General features: G+C 42.2%; 4 protein-coding genes across 6 annotated transcripts in view; 2 read left to right on the top strand and 2 right to left on the bottom strand.

Annotated features, from left to right (window-relative positions):
* LOC148343471 (zinc finger MYM-type protein 4-like) overlaps positions 1-2,676 on the bottom strand; it is a 38,524-nt gene extending 35,848 nt beyond the window's left edge. For both annotated transcript variants that reach the window (XM_088296933.1, XM_088297092.1), the window contains exon 1: positions 2,552-2,676. In XM_088296933.1, the coding sequence (XP_088153059.1) occupies positions 2,552-2,590 (39 nt within the window). In that variant the 5' untranslated portion in view covers positions 2,591-2,676. The remainder of the gene's footprint in view (positions 1-2,551) is intronic.
* A 2,195-nt stretch (positions 2,677-4,871) lies between these two features.
* adprs (ADP-ribosylserine hydrolase) lies at positions 4,872-12,508 on the top strand. The gene is made up of 6 exons (XM_088296815.1): positions 4,872-5,252; positions 6,509-6,605; positions 6,717-6,924; positions 8,628-8,815; positions 8,911-9,011; positions 9,818-12,508. Exons 1-6 carry the CDS (start codon positions 5,075-5,077, stop codon positions 10,192-10,194), a joined length of 1,149 nt encoding a protein of 382 aa, XP_088152941.1. The 5' UTR covers positions 4,872-5,074; the 3' UTR covers positions 10,195-12,508.
* An 845-nt stretch (positions 12,509-13,353) lies between these two features.
* Positions 13,354-17,587, top strand: LOC148343469 (C-type lectin domain family 4 member K-like). Of its 2 annotated transcripts, none has more exons than XM_088306664.1 (5): positions 13,354-13,468; positions 14,950-15,101; positions 15,168-15,280; positions 16,248-16,381; positions 17,229-17,587. In XM_088306664.1, the coding sequence occupies exons 1-5, from the start codon at positions 13,405-13,407 to the stop codon at positions 17,258-17,260; spliced, it is 495 nt and encodes a 164-aa protein (XP_088162790.1). In that variant the 5' UTR covers positions 13,354-13,404; the 3' UTR covers positions 17,261-17,587. The 2 variants fall into 2 exon arrangements, with proteins under 2 accessions (XP_088162790.1, XP_088162783.1); XM_088306657.1 differs by lacking the exon at positions 13,354-13,468 and adding an exon at positions 14,261-14,359.
* A 668-nt stretch (positions 17,588-18,255) lies between these two features.
* On the bottom strand, positions 18,256-23,643 carry LOC148343468 (b(0,+)-type amino acid transporter 1-like). Its single transcript, XM_088296690.1, has 6 exons — positions 22,945-23,643; positions 21,577-21,710; positions 20,331-20,460; positions 19,403-19,527; positions 19,231-19,318; positions 18,256-18,486 (listed from the first exon to the last, which is right to left on the bottom strand). The coding sequence occupies exons 1-6, from the start codon at positions 23,635-23,637 to the stop codon at positions 18,256-18,258; spliced, it is 1,401 nt and encodes a 466-aa protein (XP_088152816.1). The 5' UTR covers positions 23,638-23,643.
* Between the last annotated feature and the right edge of the window lie 412 nt (positions 23,644-24,055).

Below are 24,055 nucleotides of genomic sequence, written 5' to 3'. Positions count from 1 at the left end.
ACTCGGAGACCTCTCAGTGTTTTGTGAGGAAGATATTGGACAGATATATACCACGCAGCACAGGGTGGATAGAGTGAGTCATTAAGATTAATATATTACAGAATTATAGAATTTTTAATTCTATGCAAATTGAAATAGTGCATCAACATGAAAGCCATATTACTCTCATCTAGGCTTAACACGATTTTTGGGTCCGTTTACCAGTCACCCAGTAGATTGTTAAAAAATTTATAACCAATAACTAGGGGTGTTCCCGATCGGATTTCAATATCAGCCCCCCAATTTATTTTTTTCAGAATTGTATTTTAAATGGGCGTGGGGTAGGGCTGGGCGATAAACCGAAAATTTACCGTTACCGAAATTTATGACAATGACCGACATCATTTTTCACATGTCGGTAAATTCAGTGTTTAAAAAAAGAAAAGAAAAGTATTTTCTGTCTGCGGCTATGTTCATGCCCCTTTAAGATGACTACAGCGCATGTAGTCATGTGACTCCACCCAGCTGAACAAGAAAGAAAACAGACGACGCGGTCGTAGCTGGCGATTCAAATCCAGAAGCGGCTGACAAGGTGGAAGACGAAGTAACGTTAGTTGAAGTCGTTCCTGTTGCGCTTGTCCCAAAAAGAAATTAGACAGACGATGTTTGAGCAAGAGAACACAAACTACAAAGTGCGTCGTAAGCACCCAAAACAGAGCGTCCAACCTTTTTTTTTCACCACCCACAACACAACCATGCTGTTAACTTGGAAGCTTGCACTAAAAGTTCAAAGTGAGAAGCAGGGTTCGACAAGTGACAACAGCCCATCACGGAGGCAACACCACCCGAGACAACTTCTCAGAGGTGGATGTGATAGCCTAGCACATAGCTAAAGATAGAGCTCGTCTAGCTACAGTGGTGCACACAGGATTTAAACGCCTCATGAAAGTAGCCGGCAAGAGGTACGAAAATATTTGTCGAAAACCGTACTTCACAAAATGGACAACATCGGGACGGGAGCTTAAACATGTCAAGCATTTTGCATCCACATCCGACTTGTGGTCGAGTCGCAACACGGATTTATTTCCCCTCTGTACCATGGACAGTCATTTGGAGTGTTTCCTTACACTTGTATATGTTGTGGGATGTAAGTGTGTATATACATGGGGATCTGTGTATATACATATATACTGTGTATACTTGCATGCTTTTTATGAATGTCTGCTGCTAATGTTATACATTAAAGGCTACAGTACGCCACCGCCTCAGTGTGATCTATATCTTTGCTGCTGTAACACTGCAAATTAAATATAAATGTAAATATAGTACAGTGTTTGAATTTGGCTTGGAAAGATTTGCAAATTAATTTGTGAAGTAAATTGAGTAGTTGATTTAGTTAAAATATTTAATCGCATGATTTAAAAAAATAATAATCATGAGTTAACCCTTTAATTTTGACAGCCCTATCAAAATGATGTCATGATCTCAATCCTAAAATCAATGGGAGGATGAGGAAGTCAGTTGAACCGTAACATGGAAGCCTCCACATCACGCCCAAAATTACCTATTCACAGCCAACCTACTGTAAACGCGATAAAATGGGCGATTCGTGGCAGGACCAGAATTCCACGCATCGTCAATTGACCCATCAGAGCTGTTTACGGCAAAATAACGCTATCAGTGAGTTGCCGGTGACAGCAAAATAACCAATGCCTAATGTATTTGTATCCAACCAGCAGTCCATCAAGCAAATTAAGAGTTCGTCTTTTTGCACAGGCACTTTTTAATGTATGAAAATAACACAGTGAAGACTGAAAAAGTCACAGTCAGCTGAAATTGAGACCGTAAGGAAAGAGTGTTAGTTTTACTTTATATATTTTGGACGCATTTTACGTAAATGCACGTAATTTATTAAAATTTTGAACGACGAGTGACTGGTTAAATTGTGTTTTTTTACGACTTAACCGGAGAAAATATTGGCAGCGCAATAGAAACGGGATAATCGACAGTGGGTCAAATAACCGCTCCAACGAATTGTAACGACTGCAGGCCTCACGTTGTCTCGTCTCTTAACACTGAGAATTTTTAACCATTAGTTCTGTGAAAATTTTCAAATGTTTAGCTACATAAAGTATCGTCAATCGACATTCCGGAGCAAGGCTATTTGAACATAGTACAGTATGCCGTTTATATAGTCCATGCAAGCCCCCCTTGTGAAAGGTTTGTGGGGGGCGGGGAGAACCGCCGTACAAAACGCTGCATTACTGGACAACAGGATTTTATGACTCAAAATAGCACCATGTACTGTTTTTATTGTTCATTGGTATTGTTATGATTGCTTGCAAATATGCAGCCTGCGATATCTAAGCTAGAGCCATCATCACGGCTAACAACAGCGTGCTAGCGTCACATACTAGTTGCTAGCTAACTAGCTTTAGCCTAAGCACCCGTATCAACGCTGTGAGAAAACCAACAATGACCGCTTATGACACTTTGTGGTCGGACGCAATAAACAAGTTGACCTGGTGTTTAATGCCCAGATGTAATTGCACTCCTGGCGCAATTTTCTTACCATTAGTCGCTTGAGTCTAAATTCCTCTGATTCCGCCATCTTTAATTATGCTGCAGTCATTGGCTTCCAAACAGCACCCCGGCACCACCAGAACCACCTCCTCCTCCTCCTCCTCCTCCTCCTCGTCCCTCTCTGGCCCTGTCTCTTCTCCCACGGCTACTGGCAGCGACAAGAAGGATGATTTTGTGAAGAGGCAAAGTTTAAGACTGAAATTATGCCAAAACCGCACAAACACGCAAAACCTGTTTTACTCATACCCAACAATTCACAAAAAATCTGTGTGTTTTGTAAAAACAAAACATCATTCACAAACTAATGCATTTTGTTTTGCACATAAGAATTGTATGTATCGAAGGGATACATTGTTTCAGAAACAAATACAGCAAGTTTTACCCATACAAAGAAACATTTCAATATATTTCAAGTACAATGTATAATAGTTTAAGTGCCACCAATAAACATGTCCTTCACATATAAAACCAGAAGAACCCTCAAGAACAACAAAAAAAAATCCCTTAAATTCAAAATAAATAAAATACCATACCAAAAAAGCAACTACGGAAAACAGTCACATGGCTTTGGCACAAATTTTCCGCCTTGCAGATCCATATGCAAATGCCAGTAAACTCTCCTCCAACTTTCCTTGAAATTGACTGGAATTTGCACTCCATAACAGCAAATGGCCTACATATTCATATGTATAACGAAAGACATATCTGGAGTTAACATTTGATTTTTCACCAGCAACAACTTCAAACTCACCTGTTGGCTGCTAATTGTGATAACTTAATCGGTATCCGTATTCCGTGGTAACGTGAATTCTCCTGTTGATGGACTTGAATAAAGGATGTTTTTGATTTCATTGAACTATAAGATGCAGCTTAGCCTGGGAGCTCCCTGAACGTTTTGTTAGACTTTTAAAACAAAGTTGTCTTTTTTCTAAACTCGAGAAAGGCTTTAACATGTTGTAAATCCCTAAAGTTATTTAATAAACATGTGCTAAAAGGCATTTAAACTAAGTCAAGTCTTGGAGGTTTTATTATGAAAAATGTTGACAACAAACAATAATGGTTTGACGAAACATGTGCAACTATGCATACACCTACATGCTCATAGCCAGTGCATTGCTTTCTTGACATTAAGCAGGCTACCATATGGCACAAGTTGTCCTGCATTTGTTGAACGGTACTCTGTAATTATGTCTTATTAAAAGATGTTGTGGTTTATTGGAATGCGTGCCAATTAAAAAAAAAAAAGATACAGCCGGGCCAGACGTCGGCCTGAAATGGACCGGCTATTACGGGAGTTGTCCCAAATTTCCCAATTGCCACCGCATCCATGTGTTACAGCGTGTGTGAATGGACAGACACCATCCGATTGCCTCTGGACTAAAGGTAACATTCAAGACCGGCCTCGAGACCACATTGTGAAGTTTTGGTTTTGTCTTAGATTTGACTCCTGAAGGTCTTGGTATTGTCTCTGTCTTCAGATTTTCTTTATTGACCGCTAAATCCAGCATTGATCTTCTATTCTTCAACTGTATTAAGGTAATAAAAATTAGAAGCACGTTGCAAAACAACAAATACTTTCACTTTATGACTTCATGTTACATGCAAACTCCCACAGCAAGGCTGGAGCTAAGATTTGAACCAGGAGTGTAAATTCTACTGCTAGTTATACTGTATTTTGATTGTAACTGCATACAATCAACTTCTAGTCTTGGTTATCTGCTGTTTAGAGAAAGCGTTTTCCTATTTTAGGCTGATACCCCATCCATGGTTATTGTAATCACATACAAATATGACTGCAAACCTGCATGTTCTCCCCATGCCTGCGTGAGTTTTCTCTGGGTGCTCCAGTTTCCTCCCAACATTCCAAAGACGTGCATGGCAGGTTGATTGTACGCCCTAAATTGTCCCTAAGTGTGAGTGTGAGTTGTTTATCTTTGTGTGCCCAGCGATTGACTGGGGGAACCAGTTCAGGTTGTACCCCGCCTACTGCCCAAAGACAGCTGGGATAGGCTCCAGCACGCCCGCGACCCTTGTGAGGAAAAGCCGCTCAGATAATGGAAGGGTAGATGAACAGCAAACGACTCCTGTCCAGTAGATGGCACTAATAGCCTTAAAGAGCTGCAGAAACTGCATAAACTACGTCTTTGCCTTTGCATTTTAAAAGACAAAATAACATGCCTTGGTCGTGAAAGTAATCACATGTCCCCAAAAATTGCTGGTCATTTATTTGTGTGTTACAATCACATTGCTATTATGTGGCATATATTTTAGTATACTGTTACTGGATTGTCTTGCGTGTGTCTGCTTTGGGTTTCCGTCTGTAAATGACGTCACGCCATTACCCGGAAGTAATAGACACGACAACTGATGGTTGTTGTCGTTTATATACATGTAGATAGATAAGATAGATATATATATAAAACAATTGTCACTTGTTTATCCTCGTCGACGACTCGTTGTGGTTATTTTTCCGCTTTCGTTTACACGGACACGTTTGGTGACCGACGGATGAATGGCGAGGGCAGCGGTGGCAGCGGCGGGGCCGACGTCTCTGTCGCGGTTTCGGGGAGCTTTGGTAGCGGCTGTGCTGGGCGATTGTGTCGGGGGAGAGTTCGAGGGAGTTGAAGAGGTTCCCATAGAGAACGTGCTACAGCACATGAACAGTTTGGAAGACGAGACGAAAGGAAATGGTGAGGGCCACAACATTATGTAAATCTACTCATGCTACTTGCATCCAATGAAAGGTAATAATACTGATGAGTTCAACGCGTGCATGCATGCATTAAAGGCAACATTCACAACTCAACACGTTATCAGACATTAGTATACAGTGGAACCTCGGTTCTCGAACGACTCTGAGGTCGAACAAATCGGAGTTCGAACAAAAAAATAGAGAAATTCTTGCTTCGCAGTTCGAACAAACCTCGGAGTTCGAACGCCGGTATGACGCGTGAGGTGGGATGCTGAGCGGCGTACGGGTGTAGATCGCTCTCTTGCTCTCTTCGTGACCTACTGTTTTTGCGTGCGACGTACTGCGTTTTGCTCTCGCGTTTTATATAGGTGTACGAAGTGTTTTCGCCCCTAATCATGCCTCCAAAGAAAGTCAGTGCAAGCAGCAAAGGAATGGTTTCGGTGTTCGAACAATTCGCTTTTCGAACAGGGTTCTGGAACGGATTGTGGTCGAGAACCCAGGTTCCACTGTATACCAAATGCATAGCCCTAGCAGGAAACAAAGTCCCATTCAACAAGACATTGACAGCTAGTTGTCCCTTCTCCCCGGCAGACCTTTGCCAGTGGACTGAATCTTGATGCAAGCATGCGACTATTGGACGGGGTTTGATCGGTAACAAACTTGTAGTGTGACGTCTCCCTGGTCCAAGACACCGACAAATATTTAACCGGTAGTCGTAACATACAGCTGCCAAGATAATTCGACTAATCACGAAGACGCAGACGATCCAAATTGTAGACAATTTAGGTAGTCGACGAGTCGTTTAGTTTGGAATTCTAGTGCTAATTGATCACTGTTTTTGCACGTTCCGAGCAATGAAAGTACAATGATTTCCAATGGAGAGTTTGTAATCGTTCCCTTTAATGACTCAAAGTGAAATCGAATCCAGTTTTTGGAAATGTGATTTAATACCCAGCCGTACTAAAAACCAAACTAACTTAATTAAAAAGAACAAGTCAAAACCAAATAAAAACTAACTATAATAAAGAAAATCATAATATTATATGGTAATGTTATGCACGGGAACTTAAAAAATTATGTGGAAGTGGGACATTCTTGTCAAGCATGGACACACAGAGCTCTGAATATGATACTGCAGGGGAAAAAAACCCACTTTATTTACAGTTTTACGTGTTACACATTTTCTCTCTATCCACTTCATGCTCATGGTGTATACATAACACATGCAATTCTATATGTGCACGTGTCTTACAGGTATCCTTGAATACAGTGATGACACCGCTATGGCACGTTGTGTGATCCAATCCCTGCTCACCCGGGCTGGATTTGATGAGCATGACATGGCTCGCAGGTAGACAAAAAGACCACATATTGTATGTGTTTGTCACTCCACCCCCACCAAATATGTGAAGCAAACCACAGGCAATGATTTAATCCCTACATAAATGTCCCTCTTTTCCAGGTTTGCAAAAGAGTACAGCATATCCCCGGGTCGAGGTTATGGTTCTGGAGTGATTCAGGTGTTAAAGAAGCTGGCATCTCCTCACCTCACTGACGTGTACCAACCAGCCAGGGATCAGTTTAACGGTCGCGGCTCTTTTGGGAATGGTGGTGCCATGAGGGCGGCACCCTTTGCGCTGGCCTTTCCTGATCTAGCTGATGTTAAGAAGGTTTGCAAAGAGAATGTCTCTTTTTTTTTTTTTAATTAAGCTATTGGGACATAAAGGAGACATAGGTTACTTTTTTGTCTTAATCGTATGTGTTGAATATAGTTTGATCAAAATACCCCAAGGACCAAGTATTATGTTCAATGTACACAGCCTATTTCTGGTCTCGCTGAAATTAGTCAGATTTTGAGCAAGCAAGTGAGTGAGGGTGTGTACTGTCGTGCTATTCAATACTGTGGTACTAATTGCTAGTCCAGCTTTCATTACCAAGACGACCAGGGGTAGAGCCTGAGCATATAGGACTGTCGCTGCTTGTGCTCGCGGTAGCAGAGTGGAGGAGGAAAAAAGCAAGTGCCTGTAAAGAAAATTAAATACAATTATATATCACATGGAGGCAGTTCATAGACTACACTGTATATGTCTTATTCAAAAGAAAAGTGATGCACAAATACCGATACCAATATTGGTATGGGTGACGAAGCTGTTGCCCCACGCCTCTTATTTATAAAAATGCTCAGACACTGATACTACCTTACCAGCCTTACCTATTGCTTGTGGGCATGTGCCGTGTGGAGCTACTTTAGGATAAATACAGATGCTAACACCAGATCTGAATGTAAATGAATAATCTGCAAAATGGATGATAAACTCTGGATGGGTGGTGACAAAAGTAGTTGCCCCCGCATGTTGTAGCGGTTGCCGTCAGTCAAGCGCAGATTTTCTCGGAACCTGTCTGTCACTCTGCTCCGCGTTGCACAACTCAGGCCAAGCCTGCCACACTTGCGTTATGAAACAACGTAAATTATCCCCACTTCAAGGTTTGAGGAGCAGTTTTGATAATCCTTTCTAACTTTTCTAATTTTCGGGAGCAATTTCTTGCAGTTAAATCCCGGAGTCTTGAAACTTTGTAGTATAATGTTGCACTCAGATGTACTATATTATTTAGTCTTGCCTTGCTCCACCCCTTTTGCAGCTAGAAAGATAGATTGCACCTCCAATGCAGGCACAGCTCTGGGATTTATTTGCTCCTGGTGCTTTGAGGGGGCTTCACGTATATGCGGTGGGGGTGCTGAGAAAATAGGGTAATTGATTTTTATCACCTCACATATGGTTTTGTTCCTGCCAAAAACGAATAAAGAGCATGAGCATGCTTGATTATATATTTCAAATATCTTCATTAAACTTTTCAAATATACAATCCTACAGAGACATTTCACAATGCCATTAATGATTTGTTAATGCGCCAAACAAGTAGAAAAGGCAAATCTTGAGGTCCCAACAACAATATTCAAATGTAGTGCAGCTCTACCCCCCAATGTTTGATTGCAAAATGAGTTTTAACTGAATTTGGCCAAAGAATATTCCCCTCAATTAAACATGACAAGTGACCACTGGCAAAATCTTTAATCAAACATCTCCTTTATATTCTGTTTAACGCATATTTTTTGACGTGTTAAAGAAAAAGAAAAACCTAGTAGGTAAAAAAAAAAAGGTTGGCATTTAAACTCCTGTAGCCTGCTCACAGACATTCACACGAATAAGCAGAAAACAATATTTAATTGGTTGTTTAATTTCGCACTTGGGTGGGCATGCACTCGAGACCAAACTATTTGTATACCTACACTTAAAAAGTCAAATTTCCATATATTCCATTTTTAATGACATTTTATTTCTCATTGTGGAGTTTCTCTCTCTTGTGTTGCTAGTTTGCTCGTCTGGGTGCAATGCTGACTCACTCTTGCTCCCTTGGCTACAATGGGGCAGTGTTACAAGCATTAGCAGTCCACCTTGCACTGCAGGGTGCATTGGACCTGCCTCAGACGTTCATCAACACACTCATCGCAGAAATGGAGGAAGTTGAGGGTGACGAAGTCTCACGGAATGATGCCAGAATGCAAGTGACTACATGCTTCAGGACAAATAAACAACTATGGCGATATTAGTGGTTGCCATTGGAAGTAATTGTTGTCCCTTGGTGTGTTGGCACAGTCTAAAGGAAGCAGAGAAGCCATTCTGTAACCGCCTTCATCGAGTCAGAGATTTGATGGACACGAGCAAGGTCACCATAGAGGAGGTCATCTCTGAGCTGGGTCAGTAGTCATCTTTTAAAATCTACTTTTGGAATATCTGAGAAAACTTTTATTCAAATCCATCCATACTCTGATATGCTGGCTCAAAACCCGTGGCAAAATTGAGGGGACTCAGATTACAACAAATGCCACTTTTATGATTTAGTTAATACATAATTAACTTTAAACAATACAAAGGAACCAAACAAAGCCAGAAACTTGCTTGAGGTCAGAGAGCGAGATGATTATTGCAGAGCAGATGAACCTGGTGGCTCCAATCAAGAGGCTCCTCCCTTTCCTGCCTGAGGAGCTGCCCCAGCAGGACAGGCGAGCGGGACATGACACCCCCCCTCCTTAAAATGCGGCTTCTAATCTTCAGCCCACATTTGGCCAAGTCTAAAAACAAACTTCCGTCCCTGTCTCCGAGTCATGGCCCTGCATCCTCCAACCAACCAACCATCCCCCACCTCAACAACCCTGGTAGCTGGGGGAGCAATTTAAGAGGCAGAGGGTGACAGAGAAACAGCAAAAGTGATCCATAAAGAAGGTTTATAGGAAGAAGGCTAGGAAAGAGAAATGGAGACCAGTACGAGGCTAAAGGGTGCGGGCAGCTTGAAAAATTTAGTGACCAGGTGTGGATGGCAGCCACGGACAAACAGGGCAGACACCTGGCAGCTGTGGAATGTCAAACGTAAACCGCAAATTAGCCCAGTTATTTTTGCACAAATATAAATATTAATAATATTTGGATGTCAGTCTGAAAAGTAAGGGTTCCAGAACTTTTTTCTATTCTGCCCATTCATGTGAGCCATTCACCCTTTTTTCAGGGAATGGCATTGCAGCACTCCAATCAGTACCAACTGCCATCTTCTGTGTTCTCCATTGCCTGGAACCAAGGGAATACCTTCCCGAGAACTACGGTGGCCTGGAGCGGACATTAGCCTACAGTTTGGCACTGGGAGGCGACACGGACACCATAGCCTGCATGGCTGGGGCCATCGCTGGAGCTCACTATGGCATTGAGAGCGTTCCTCAACCCTGGATTCGCTGCTGTGAAGGGGCAGATGATGCAGATGTGAATGCAAAGCGGCTTCACATTCTGTACCATCAGGTGTCACTGGGAAGCGGGACAAGAACAGGTGATCAGAGAAATGATGAAACATCTGATAACCATCATAAGTCTTCAAATGGCACAGAGAAGTAAACCCCAAGCAAAAAGGTTACTGTCCCAATTCCTCTGAAATTGGGATGTTGTGTAAAATGTAAATAAAAACAGAATACAAAGATTTGCAAATCCTTTTGAATCTTTATTCAATTCAATACACTATTTACTTTTCAACTGATTAATGCTAATTCCCAAAAAATAAATTGGTCTAAGGCAACAAAAAACTGGGAAGTAAAAAAAAATCCTATTAAGAACATGCCACAGGTCTCCAGGTTAATTGGATTATGATTATGAAATGCAAAATAGGACAACGGAGACCTTGGACTGGTAGGCAACTTAAGTTGTAGGCTACATCAAGGAAAAATTGGGGCCGGGGGAATCCACATACAAAGCTTCAGCGAAGAATGTCCTAACTTGCTTTAGGTTTGTTAAAAGGAAAGGTGATTTAACACATTGGTAAATGTGCTCCTGTCCCAGATTTTTGGGAAAGTGACAATTGCAGGCATAACATTTGAAACGAGTCTTTGCAACAGTGTCCATCAGTTTGAACAATAAATATAATGTCTTTGTAGTGTAGTTAATTTATTAAAGGTTGAAAAGGACTTGCAAATCATTGTATTCTGATTTATTTACATTTTATACAGGATCACGTCACTGGAATTTGATTTGTACAATTTTCAAATTGTAATTTGTTTTCTCCTCTGTTGGCCATTTCAGATACTGATTAAGGGTTTTTTGGGGGGGAAGAATAGCAAATGTTCTTCAATAATTTGTCAGGTTAAAAAATGTAAAAAAAAAAAAAAAACTTAAAAGTTAAAGGAGATGGGCACTTTTTCCCCTCACAATTTAAAACCCTTCCCAGTCAAGTGTCTGGGATGTGATAATGCTGCGGCATTGTTCAGTGGACAGATTCTGGCTGTCGCTTGAAAATGCTGTATTTTAGATTACACCATGCGGATTTTGGGGGACAAACACCAATTTGCGAATTTAAATAAAACGATTACTGATCCGATCACAAGATGGAGCAATTTGTCTCCTGAAATAACTTCTTTATATACTGTATATACTTATGTAATGTTTGCCCAATATGAACAAAATTATTCTGACAACGTTTTACCCGGTGTTTAACAATCTGTGCCACGGCCCAACGAAAGAAAGCAGTACTTGTGGTCTGTCGCTGCAGCTTTGGTTCGCCTCCCGTTAGTCTTTTGGCAGCAAAATCCTAAAATCAGAAAATCCTGACAACTGTACGTAGGCTTTTCCCAACATGGAGTGATGTTTCCAAGTGAAAATGGGGAATACGCCGCAGAAGAGGGGGGACTCCCAGCCATAAAACAATCGTAGCCCGACTATTTCTGGATCACTCTTGTGCCATAGGTTGAGAGTTGTACGAATGATACCAGCTCAGTTAATTACGGTACTAAATTCAAGTACCAGCGAACGACGAGCTCTTATGCCTTTGTCAGGTTTCAGCTAAATTCAATAGTGCAGTTAGTTTTTGGGGGATTTTTAACTACAAGGTTGTCGTAACATGCAAAACCTGGGTGTGTTGCCGGCACTTTTAAAGGACATGCGGGAGCCAACATCAGCGACGGTATGTTTTTTTTTAAAGAGAGGTGTTTTGTGTTGTTTAATTTGAGTGAAAAAATTGAGTGAACCCACCCCCTTCAAGATCAAGTGTTTGGGACAAAAAACCAAGACCTCTGGATGAAGAGAGCAGTGCAAACACACCTGAACAAGACGATGTCCTTACTGACCACGACTACGACGTGCGTCCAGTTGTCGACAGAGGAAAAGCAACATTTTTTTTTATGACAAAGGATGGGATTGTGCCCAGGTGGCGGATGGAGGACGGACCGGCATAAATAGGATCAAAAGTTCCCATCTCTGCCAAATGGTGACAAGTGTGTACTGAGTCCTATTTAACATAAATTTTAATGTGATTGGCAAAGTCTGAACGCTGCCAAGCCACATCCTCCGTTTTAAGGTGTGCACACTTGTGCAACTATATTAGCCTAGTTAGTTCGTTTTACTTCCTTGCATGAAAGATTTCATGTCTTTGGTTTTCAATTGGGTTTCACAGGTTATAGAACAAATGAATGGTGTAAATGTCTTCTGAAATGACTTGTCTTGATTATTTTTTATTATTTCACAAAAACCCAGCATTTGAACTGCGGCGTATAGTTTTTTTTTTATTATCCATTGTTTCCATCTATCCTATCCCTGTTCTTCCCTTTTTTGTGTGGAACAATACTTTATTTTCAAGTAATATTTGCACAATGAGATGTTCTGCTTTTTCATTGTGTCATTTTGGTGCATTACAATTATTTAATAAAATGGCTATTCATTTACAGCCTTTGAGTTGGTGTGTAACTCTTGTACAGTATTGGCAAGTTTTTTTTTACTTTTTATGGCTTTTATGTATTTGCATCAAAGAGAAAGAAATGGGAAAAAAAATCACCACATAAGGAACACTTTGAATTTGCGTGTCATTCTTGGGGCTGGAATTGCAAACGTGAGGGTGCTCCCGTTTCTCCACTCACTGATGCACTTTCTGCCACAAGCAGAAAAGTACCCAAACGGTTCTCTAAACGACAACAATAACAATAATGAAAATGAACATTACTACTATGCAATAGCATGTTAGTTAACCGAATTAAACGTTGTTAGCAACAGACTGCGCACTCATCTATTTCATCCAGTGTCAGTGATGCATGCGGAATTATAAAAAAAATAAGTTAGGCACTGCTGCAAAACACATGTACATGGCTGAGTGGGTCTCGAATGATCAAGCAGCCCAGGAAATGGATTTATCGTGTGACTTATAGCGAAAGTGGGTGCACCACTTGTGCCATGGAATAGGCAGATGCTTGTCATTGAATATTTATCTTATTTATAATACATTCAACCTTTGTCGTTCAAACTGAGCGGAATATAGCGGGAGTAAACATAGACGTCACATTAGGACATTTCAAAGTCAAACAATGTTAATAAATGCAAACATTGAGCTTTGAAATAACGTCACGAAGCAAGCGAAGGACAGAGCATCAACTCTTTGCATTCTTCCTTGATCTTGCGTGTGTGGTGGGGGGCGTGATTTCTTGGGACTGGAGGAGCTGGCCTGGGCGGCACAAGCTGGAGGTGCAGTTTCAACTTCAGGCAGGCACTTGTTGTACGACCGCCGACCAAGACGCAACATCATCATCCTCAGTCATCGTCTGCTTTCTTCTTTCTGGCGGAACGAGCAACATGGGGTCGTCATTCGCCGCGAGGGTGATCATCATCATCACTGGACTGTGTTGGACCTGCGCAGGTGAGCAAATGTCTTTTTTTCAGTTCGGATGGAAGTTTTTTCCGGTTCACCTTTAATTCAAAAGTCATGTGCAGTTGAATTGTCTTCAGGGTGTTGAAATAGAATGTCGAGATTTGTTTTTGGAAAAGGGAGGTTCATTTATTTGTGTTTTTAAGCATCTTTTGATGTCATACTCATACTGCGTAAACTATGTAATTGAAATAATAAACGATTAATAAATGATTTTAAATTCACCGGTGACAGCTATTACTAAAGGACCACAAACACATTTCTATGTTCAGTTGCCCGTTTCCACCAGTGGAAGAAACAAAGTAGTTTATTTTTATGCCAGAAGGCCGCCAGTCTTGTGCAGTTTCTAATGGGAATTGTGGAAGTTGGGGTGGGGGTATTGTGCTTCTCCGCCACTTAAATCGCTGTCACGACCACACAAGCCCACCCGTATGCCAGCAACGCTTGAAATAGTTCCATAAATTATAATGATGATGATATGTCGGAGCAATGCCCAATACTATAAGGCACACTATAGGGCCTATTGCGTGAACACAGCACCCATCCCTCTTTGATGTGTAAGTAATTGAAGCTTTACTCCGGTCCGCAATGGCCGCTGTCCTGACAGTTTTCGATCTCTCTCTGCTGCAACCCACTCGATTCAAATGATCAGGATCGGTTCCATGCTTCTTCTGAGCTTGCTTCTTGTCATTTCAAACTGGGATGGAAGGAAAACAGTCAGGGCAGTGGACCCTGACGACCAGGTGTTGGGAAATTCCTCCCGACCCATCGACACGTCCTACCAATGCCTAGTGCGCATGCGCAGGCATGTGCACAGAGCCGTTAGTGATTTTGTGGGAAGTATGGAGCTTTCTGTATTACCTGCCGTTTGTTCGATTAAAAGTGGGGAGTACTTAATGTTTTTATTTTCATTGAGTCTTATTTGAAATTTTCATTGCCTCAAAATACACTGACGTGTGTTTCTGTTGATCTCATTACTCACGCAGTATGTATGCCACACCCGTTTGATATCACTCGTAAAAGTTGTTTGTAAACATATCTATGCATATACAGATATTAATTAAACTGCCAGGACGCCCTACCTGCTTGCGTCTACGTGTATTTTACTAAAATATATGTTTTAAATTTGCCTATATGCATGTAAACAAAACAATCTGAAAGCACACGGTAGGACTTTGCTTACAAATTAGCCTCTGGTAAGAAGTTTCGCATGGGTAGGACATTTTGACAGATCAGGCTGTCAAATCAGCCTCCGCTAGGACGGGTAGGGTAGGACATTTTGGCAGAACACCGGGTTTGCAATTGCCGGATGGACACGCGTGTCCTTTGACTGCTGCCAGCTGTTCACTGCAGGAAGAATGCAGGAAAGTGCTGACGTTGTTACACAACAAGCAACTCGTCTTTTTCTTTTCCTGCAACAAAAGTGGTCACTTTTAATGGATGTTGGCGTTACTCTCGTCTTCTTGTTCTAGTTGCAGCCCTGCCTGATTGTCCGACCGGGTGGAAGTCGTACAAGCGCCACTGTTACTTCTTTGGAACAGACCAAATGACGTGGAGCCAGGCTGAGGACGATTGTGTGTCCAAGGGAGGCCACCTGGCGAGCATTTGGGACAAAGGAGAGCAGGTGACTTGTCACACTCGCTCGCACTCGCTCACACTGGTCTTGCTCAGACTCCCTCCTTTCTTGCAGTCCTGGCTGGGGTCACAACGAGTATCTTTTGATGGGACTTGGATTGGCCTCCAACGTCACGGCACGTCGGACTGGAAGTGGTCGGACGGAACTCCTTACAATCATTCATTGTCGTAAGTGTCAGAAAGCGCAACGAAGTTTGTGAGAACCCTAATTTAACCCTAATTTCAAGTGTATAGGACATGAAAAAAGGTTTGCATGCATTGTTCCTCCTGCTCACGAGTTGCAATGATGATGTGATGATGATGATTGCGGTATGGTCACACCTTCACGTGGAGGAAACGTGAACACAGAAACAGAAGCAGATGCGGTAGTGTGCAAAGTGACCACAAGGCCAGCGGGACTAACTTGCCGGGGCAGGGTACGGCGAGAGGAGGAAATGGAGGTGTTCTTTTCTTTTGGCAACGGAAGGTGAAGAAACTTACTAGCCTTCCCGCAATAGAAAAAGATACTCTTGTTAGGTTTCTCTGACAATTTTAGAGATTTGCATTTTGGTGAAACAAAGCCCATCATGAAAGAAATTATCTGGACGATCTGAGAATTAATTCCCTGACAGAGAAGAAACCCTTACTGGTGCAAAACACTAATTTAAACCCCTTGGTTTTGTTTAAAGTCCTAATTTGAAACCCTAATTAAAAATTTGGAACTACAGCCCCTGTTTGAAACTCTAATTTGAATTCTTAGCCCCTGTTTCAAACCCAATATGAAAGCCTAACTCTAGTTTAAAACCCTACTTAAAGAACTTAGTTTAAAGTTGAAAACATTCCTTTGGAAACCTAGCTCCAATTTAACCGCCATTCGATACCCTGACCACACGTAGTTTGGAAACCATATTTGTATTTGTTGCACTTTTGCGGGTTTGTTTCCAACACAAATGCCACTGTCAGCATGGAAGGAATGCTGGAACATCGATATTGCCGGAACATCGATGTTGCCGTAACATTGATGTTCAACATGCGCCGTGGCAGGTTGAAAGTAATTGTCATCTGCAAGTGTTTACTCCTGACGCTCACGTTGTGCGCCAACGCCAGCAGCTCCTCGGCCTTCCTGCAGCTCTGTGTGAAAGATTGTCTCTTTCAGGTTCTGGAATAATGGTGAGCCAAACAACGTAGGCGGAAACGAAAACTGCGGTCATATGTTGCATTATGCCAATGGTCTTTGGAATGACATTCGCTGTGACCGCACCTCTCCCTACATCTGCAAGCTCGCTTTGAGTGAGTTCACACCTTGTTGTTTTGTGACTGCATTGCGTTCGTGTGTGACTACAATGCCTCGACTAAGGGAAGCCACGAGGTTTAGCTACGTTGACGATGTTATCGACGCGGCCGAGGAAGTCAGCCAAATACGGGTCTTTGCTTCCTTTCCTTGAAGCTTTTTTGTCCAGGTGAGGCGCTTGAGATTCCGATCCTATCCAAACGCCCGCTCGGCATCACCCAGCATCCAAAAATCGGTTGAGAGAGATTTCCCTCCTTCATTTAGCTTTAAATGTCGGCCCATAAACAGGCGAGTTCACAAATAGTCTTCAAATAATTGCGCAAGTTCTTTCAAATTCCCTCTCCCACTTGGGACATCTTTATAAATCATTTGTTAAATGTTTGCTTGTGTCCATTGGCCGATGGAAAGTGGAACTTGATAATTTGCCAAGAATTTGAGGCATCGTGTTGAAAAAGTGAGAGCGGCGTGACCAGCAACCCTGGAAGAAAAAGGCAGACTTCATCCAGTGTCGTCAGAAGACGCTGCTTCAATGAATGGTGGCCCTGCCACAACCGCCATTGGCGGCGCATTTGCTTCACGATACGGTTGAATGATGATGTCACATTTAGCGTCTTTATAACGTCTAATTTAAGCCTTTTAGAAAACTTTTTTAGAGTTACTTCTCTCCCTTTTATTGTTTTTTTGCTGTATTCTAATTGAATATTTAACATTTGACACTTTATGATCTTGTTCACGCCAGGGTTGAATCTGACACGCAAAAAAATGTTACAAGTGCAGTAAAAAGAAACATTTTGAGTGGATAAAAATGAAAATATTGTATGTTTAATGTGCCCTCTCCTTTCAAAGGATTAATTAGCTGGAGCTGTACGTCCAGCTGAAGTGACATCGCCGTTTGACTGCCACGTGTGGGCGGCGGCATCGGAACAACAAACAGCAGCTTGTTTTAGCCCTCACTGTTGCCACCGTTGTTTTTTTCCTAACTGTTTTTTTTTCCCCATTTTTATCTTAATCTCACGTTACGACATCTTTACAGTATTGAGTCCACACTGTTGTGCCATGGTCCAAAAATATCTGCCAGTAAAGTCAAGTATAAACATACTTTCTGTCATTGAAGACTAAAGGTAACAATGTTTTTACAAAAGTGACTTAAAATGTTTTGAAGTGACCCATGTCAACTATCATGTTCTTTTCAAATAGCCACGTAAAATAACCATGTAAATGTGTTTAAAAGAATAAAAGTCTTTAGAATGCAGTCTGTGGGCTAGTTTATGAATGCAATATTGTTGGGTAGCACGTTGGGCCACTCGTAAGCACATCCGCCTCACAGTTCAGAGGTCCAGGGTTCGGCTCCGGCCTTGCTGTGTGGAGTTGCTTGTTCTCTGTAGAAGCACTGGCGCCAGTCATTTTTGAACACTCGGGACACCTTCCACTGAAGTCCTAGCATTGTGATTTTGTTCACCACTTCCAGTGCCCCCCTGCCAACCTCTTCATCCTCCGACATACTCGTGGCCATCATGTAGTTTGTTTCATCGACAGCATCCCCGCTTGTTCTTGCTGTTGCAACCGTGAGCTAATTTGATTTCATCTTACTCGTGTCCGCAGCCGAACGTCTGACACCATGTGCTATACTGGCAGGTATCATGAGTTACTAACTCGCCTGTGTTGTGTGGTATAATAAGAGACTGAGCCGGCATCTTAGGTTTATTTGTCTCTTTATGCAGCTCTGACTCATAACCAATTTGTCTACTCCCCTGCAGCAGCGCTGCCCAATGCTCACAGTAATAAGAATACACCACAACATGTGCAGCACTACCTAAATCGAAAAGTCAGGTGTTTTGGCTAACCACTATGAAGTCAAAATCTTCAGCGCACATCACAGGTCTTTCTCTGCTGGGGCGACCTCTAAAAACAGCTGCAGAAATAGGGTCATCTTGGTTAAGAGGCTCGGGCATAACTTGTAATGAATGAAAGGTATATAGAAGATGACCCCACTGACGATAAGCAAAGTCACATAGAGGTATTCGATCTGAGGATCGTCAATGATGGGGGCCAGCACCAGGAATGCTGCTGCCACGAGGACCAGTATGGGCAGTACAATTGGAACCTGAAGGAAAAGAGGAAAGAGCACAGATGCCGAGTTGTTGCACAAAAGTTTTATTTTACAAACTCCAATTCTAATGAGCTTTTGACATTGTGTAGAACCTCAATACAATGACTTGCACATTTTTTCCTATCGACATTCACTGTAATATACTCCAAAGCTAAGATAACAAATGCTGACAAATGTACGATTATTATTGTTGTTCTTAGCAAATATTCCCTGATTCTGAATTCGGTGCCTGCAACACGTTCCCAAAAACCTGGGATGGGTTACTTTTCCTGTGGACAACACAGCATCTGAGGACACTATTGAAGTTTTTACGTGTATTTCTTTCCCATTCTTGCTTGAAGTGCAACTTAATGGGCAACAGACTGGCAGGCAACGCTCTTACTCTTTTTCAAAGCGACACTGTTGCAACGCATGCAGAATGTGGCTCACAGATGCTCGCTTTTTAACTTTGTGCTGGAAACGATACAAATGGTCGTGTTCCTCTATGGCTTGCGGAGACGACGTCCATGATTCACCAAAACATTTGAAAATGTGGACTCATCAGCTCACAGCACATTTTTCCACTTTCCATTAGTCCCTCTCAAATGAGCTCAGGTCCAGAGAAGCCAGCAACGCTTCTGGGTGTTGCTGACGTGTAGCGTTCGCTTTTCATGGTCATTTTCACTTGCATTAGTAGTTGTAGCAACAAACTTAAAACTGAATTTTCACAGAATTGCAGCTGACAAGAAAGGCACTAACCCTGTATGGCCTTGGGATCTCTGGCTTCTTAAACTTGAGGTAGAGGAGGCCAGACAATGTGAAGGCATAGAAAAACCAGGCAGGGAAACTTGTAGAGAGAGGAAAGATTGATTTTAGGTAACAAATAGGCACCATTTGATTGTTTCATTGGAAAATGTGAGCCTGTGTTCACCTGGAGAAGTTGACAATACTTTGATAGTCTCCGGCGATGAGGACCACCAAGGAGACTAAAGTGATAAAAATGAGTGCTGGAGATGGAGTCAGTCTGTGCACGTGAGCCATGGACAGAATATCCGGCTAGAAAAAACCCACACGACGTTATTCCATTACAACTGCGACAGCAGAGCAAAAACATTATTGGCAAAGGAGACACAATCGGCATGTAAAGACCCTTTCGTAATGTTTGTAAGAATATTTTTTCCATTAATTAAAAAAAAAATCAAGACGAATCCATCAGAGCCTATGGTGCTATTACGCAAACTCTTGAGCAGAGGCAGCCCCCTGTCTCGTCACAAAGCTCAGCGTGTCGTCAGGAAAGGCTCCTCGTCAGACCAGCGGAGCGCTCATGAAAGTCACACAATAGTTAGATTTTTGGAACTTGGCCCTGGAAAAATGTAGGCCTTTTGGGTACGAAAAAGGTCCACGGGTTCTGCGTGACCGGTCCACAAGTACGTCTTCATCCAGTTGCAACACTTCTTTCAGCAGCCCTACTACTGTCGCTGGAGGACTCGAGCCGTTCCCCTCCGCCACGCCTCAGATTCGGGTTTGTTCCATCTCCGCATTCTCCCGTCCATTTCCTCGCAGTGGTGAGATCGGTGGGGCCGAACACTTGGTGGATGGCTGCTTGGTGAGTCTTGAGATGGCCGTGGTTTAATAATGAGGGAGATTAGGGGTGAGAAAATGGGCAATGGAAGTGGTGAGAGTTGAACTCCAATATTAGGAAGATTTTTTGGTATTGTCAATGAAATCTGAGTCATTTAAAGACAATGGGTCTAGTATTGGAGGAAGCAAGAATTCTAAGACACTTGGGAACTCTTTTTTAATTGTGGGGAAAAAATGGAAGGTATATCTCTTCAATTTTAAGCCAGCATGATTCTTACCATGTGTCCTTCACGTGCAGCAACAAAGCTCATGCGGCCTCCGCTGAAGAATGACCCGTTTAGTGTCCCAAAAGTTGACAGAGCTGCAGCTAATGACATGATCCATCCCCAGGATCCAAACACTTTGTTTCTGTGAGGAGAAAAGTTTCATGTTCATTACAAACCTTCCACACCTCCCCATTTTCACACCATATAACTTTCTCAAGGCAAAACAAAGGGACCCCCAAATGGTTTTTAATGTACACCTCGTGCTAAAGCAGCTATTGTGAAATAGTAAAATCACAAATGAGCAGTGGTGGACGGTCAAGGCCTTCAGGACCTTCTCTGCTGGCCTAACATTATCAAGAAACCATGTTCATATTTATGATAAAGTTTATTTCACACACGTGTGTGCGTTAGTGATGGAAAAATGAAGCATCAAAATTTCTTCATGAACCAATTGTTGTATTTTTTTGAGTCTTGTAGATGGCACTGTTGGTTTAAATAAAGGTTTTAAAAAATGGCAAGTCAGTATGCTTTCAGCCCAATATTGAACAGAGAGTGCCATCTACTGGAGTACAAAAATATTACAACTGGTTCACGAAGCTGATTTGAAACTTCATTTACCCATCACTAGCGTGCGTGTGTGTGCGCGCGCGCGCGCATGTGCGTGTGCGTGCGTGTGCGTGCGGGTGAAATTATTCTTCACATTCATGCCATATTATATCCCAGTGTCATATTTCTAGGTGAGTTTTTATCCAATCAGAATTCAGCTAGCTTGTATTGCCAGGCAGTACGCCTTCAGCCCCCCCCCCCCCCCCCCTCGGTCCATTTTTAAAACTCATTTGAAGAGACATCTTTATTCTTTAGCTTTCTCTCAACTTGAGACTGTCGCTGTTCTTCTGGTACCTACTGTATATGTGTTTATGTGTTTTAATTTGTGTTCGAATTTCTCGCTAATTTATATGACACCATATGTAAAGTGCCTCGTTAGAGCTCCGGCTGTTGCGAAATGCGCTATATAAATAAAGTTGTATTGTACCGCCACTATAAGTTATAAGTTAGAGTTATATGAAAAAACATTTTGGAAAAAAGAGTAATAATATTACACTTTAAGTGTACTCCTTTGTAACATTCTCGGCCCTGTCTTTGTAGACTGGTGCCCGTGGACCCGTCGTAAAATCGGGCGCAAATACATTTTGGTGCCGGTGTGGGTACCAGATGTGGCGAGGCTACAAGATTGTGGTTGGGGGCTGCAGCTACTCACCCCCATGTGACGGCCACTGCACTGGATGAAATGAGCTCTTTTGGCGTCATTACTGTCAGGTAGCTGACGTTCACCAGCAGATACAAGGCAGTCACCAGCGAGATGGCAATGACGACTGCTCTCGGAAGGTTTACCTGTAATTGATGAAGGAACACAAGGAATGGAGTGAGACTTCAATCATGTAAAATGTCATTCCCTGTGTGTTGTTTCAGTGAGACACTGGCAAAAGTGGATCGTTTGACGTATCCCAACGTTATTCCACACTCTAATACAGGCGTGGACAAACTACGGCCCGGGGGCCACATGCAGCCCATTAAACGTTTTAATCTGGCCCGCCGAACTTGAAAGAAATTAAATGAATAAACCTTGTCAATGTTTTATTTTCTAAATACTGTAGTTTTTTAAAGTTATCTTTATTGTTGTCATGCTTTTGTTCACTTTCATTTAAAATTAAATGTATTTTATTTTTCTACAATGAGGTGAGGTTACCAAAACACTCCATTCATCTGCTCCTGGTCTGGCCCCTCTGTCAAATTTTAGAACCCATTGTGGCATGCCAATCCAAATGTTTGCCCACCCCTGCTCTAATACATATTTTTCTTAACAGCAGTGGAATTTATTTTACATCCTCTGATTCATTTCAACGGGCCAAGTGACGAGCACATCTGACTCACAGTTCTGATGTTTGGTGTTTGAAACTTGGTGAGCCAAGATACAAACACCACCAAACTCCAACCGTCAGAACTGTGTCTTGCTTTGTGGCCAAATGCCAGCTGGGATTTCACACCGAATACCAGGCTACATTCGGGACATGTTACAGCTGTGTGACTTTGTAGAAAAACAGTGTGAGTACATGACAGGCCTACCAGCAGTCCAGACCTGTCTCTCGTTGAAAATGTGCGATGCATTATAAAGTGTAAAAGACCCTGGATTGTTGAGCAAGTGAAGTTGTAAAATGAAGCAAGAATGGGAAAGAATTACGCCTACAAAGCAAGAAATCGGGTCTCAGTCAGGTGTTGCACGGTGGCCAACTGGTTAGCACGATGGCCTCACAGTGCAGAGGGTGTGAGTTTGATTCCAGCTTGGCCTTCCTGTGTGGAGTTTGCATGTTCTCCCAGATTTCCCGGTAGGATTTCCTTTAAAGAGGCCCAAAATCCCTGGCAGCGCTCCTGCTCCTACCACTAAAGACTGAAAAGGTGCTTCACCAAAACTTGCAAAAAATAAATATCACCCAAAAGACTGCAGTTAGCGGTACATCAGTAAAACATTTGTGTGGTAATTCAAAGTACTACATTGACATTTGTTCAGTGCTTTCGTTCATAATGATTTTGATTTTAAATTACTTTTTTTTTTTTTTTACAGTCTTACCTGGGGTTGTTTCAGTTCCTCAATGACATAGTTTAAATTGTACCAGCCAGAATATGCCCAGAGTCCTTGATAAAAAGCCATTCCAAGAGTGCTGAAGGAGTACTGAGTGTCCTTAAATGCATCATTAACATTCAGGTTTAGCACAATGACACGGTTGTTCTGTGTGAGTGCCACAATTCCTCCGATTACAATAACCGTCAATGTTATGACCTTCACCACCAGGAAGACAACTTGGATTCTGACAGCAAGGCGCACGTTCAAGACGTTTACGATGGCAACAATCAATATGACCGCAGCCGCAACACACTTCACCATCAGCTGTGGTGGATCGCATCCGTTGTAAAAGGGAGCTGTTGCATACTTTGCAATGCCGAGTGCCACTGCTGCAACGCCAAAGGGCTTGACAACCACGATGGTCGAGATTGCTGCAAAAAAAGCTGGAAATGACCCATAGATCCGGAGGATGTAAATAAATTCGCCCCCAGACTCAGGAATAATGGTTCCAAGTTCGGTGTAGGACATCGCCGCAAACATGGACACAACTCCACAGAGGGCCCAGATCACCAAACTTGCTCCAGGACTTCCTGCGTAGGCCAGCACAAACTGCGGCGACATGAATATACCGGATCCAATCATGGTTCCTGAAATAAATGACACGCCACCTAACAAACCGATTTCCCTTTTCATCTTCATGGCTTCTGGCTTGTATAGATAGCAGATAGCACAAAGAAATAGTGTAGCCGTTGTCGCTCCAAATGATGAAGTCTTGTCTTCACAGCAAAGGCCAAAAGTCAGGAAAGGATGAGCAAAAACATTAAGTCGTATAAAATGGCACGCCACTCTCCTTGTAAATGTTTACATGTCTTATCTAAACGTGACTGAGCATAAAAAGCTTGTCAAAGATTGTCTTGGAAATACAATCTTGCTCGGGGAATAGGTGTAAGTGGAACATGTCGGTAAAAATTCCTCTTCGATAATGCTCATAAATTGATTTTCATCTCGACACAAAGATTTGAAATCAAAGCAATTTGATTTTCATTTTTGTATGGTGAATCATTGGCCAACAATGAGATGTTCAGCTTTTTAATTGGTAAATACCATTATTTATTAA

Source organism: Idiotropiscis lumnitzeri, chromosome 1 (genome assembly GCF_059441095.1).
Source record: "Idiotropiscis lumnitzeri isolate Australia: NSW breed Sydney's pygmy pipehorse chromosome 1, RoL_Ilum_1.0, whole genome shotgun sequence".
NCBI classification, from domain to species: domain Eukaryota; kingdom Metazoa; phylum Chordata; class Actinopteri; order Syngnathiformes; family Syngnathidae; genus Idiotropiscis; species Idiotropiscis lumnitzeri.
The sequence above is the reverse complement of the archived record's forward strand: the minus strand, read 5'-3'. Positions and strand labels throughout refer to the sequence as shown.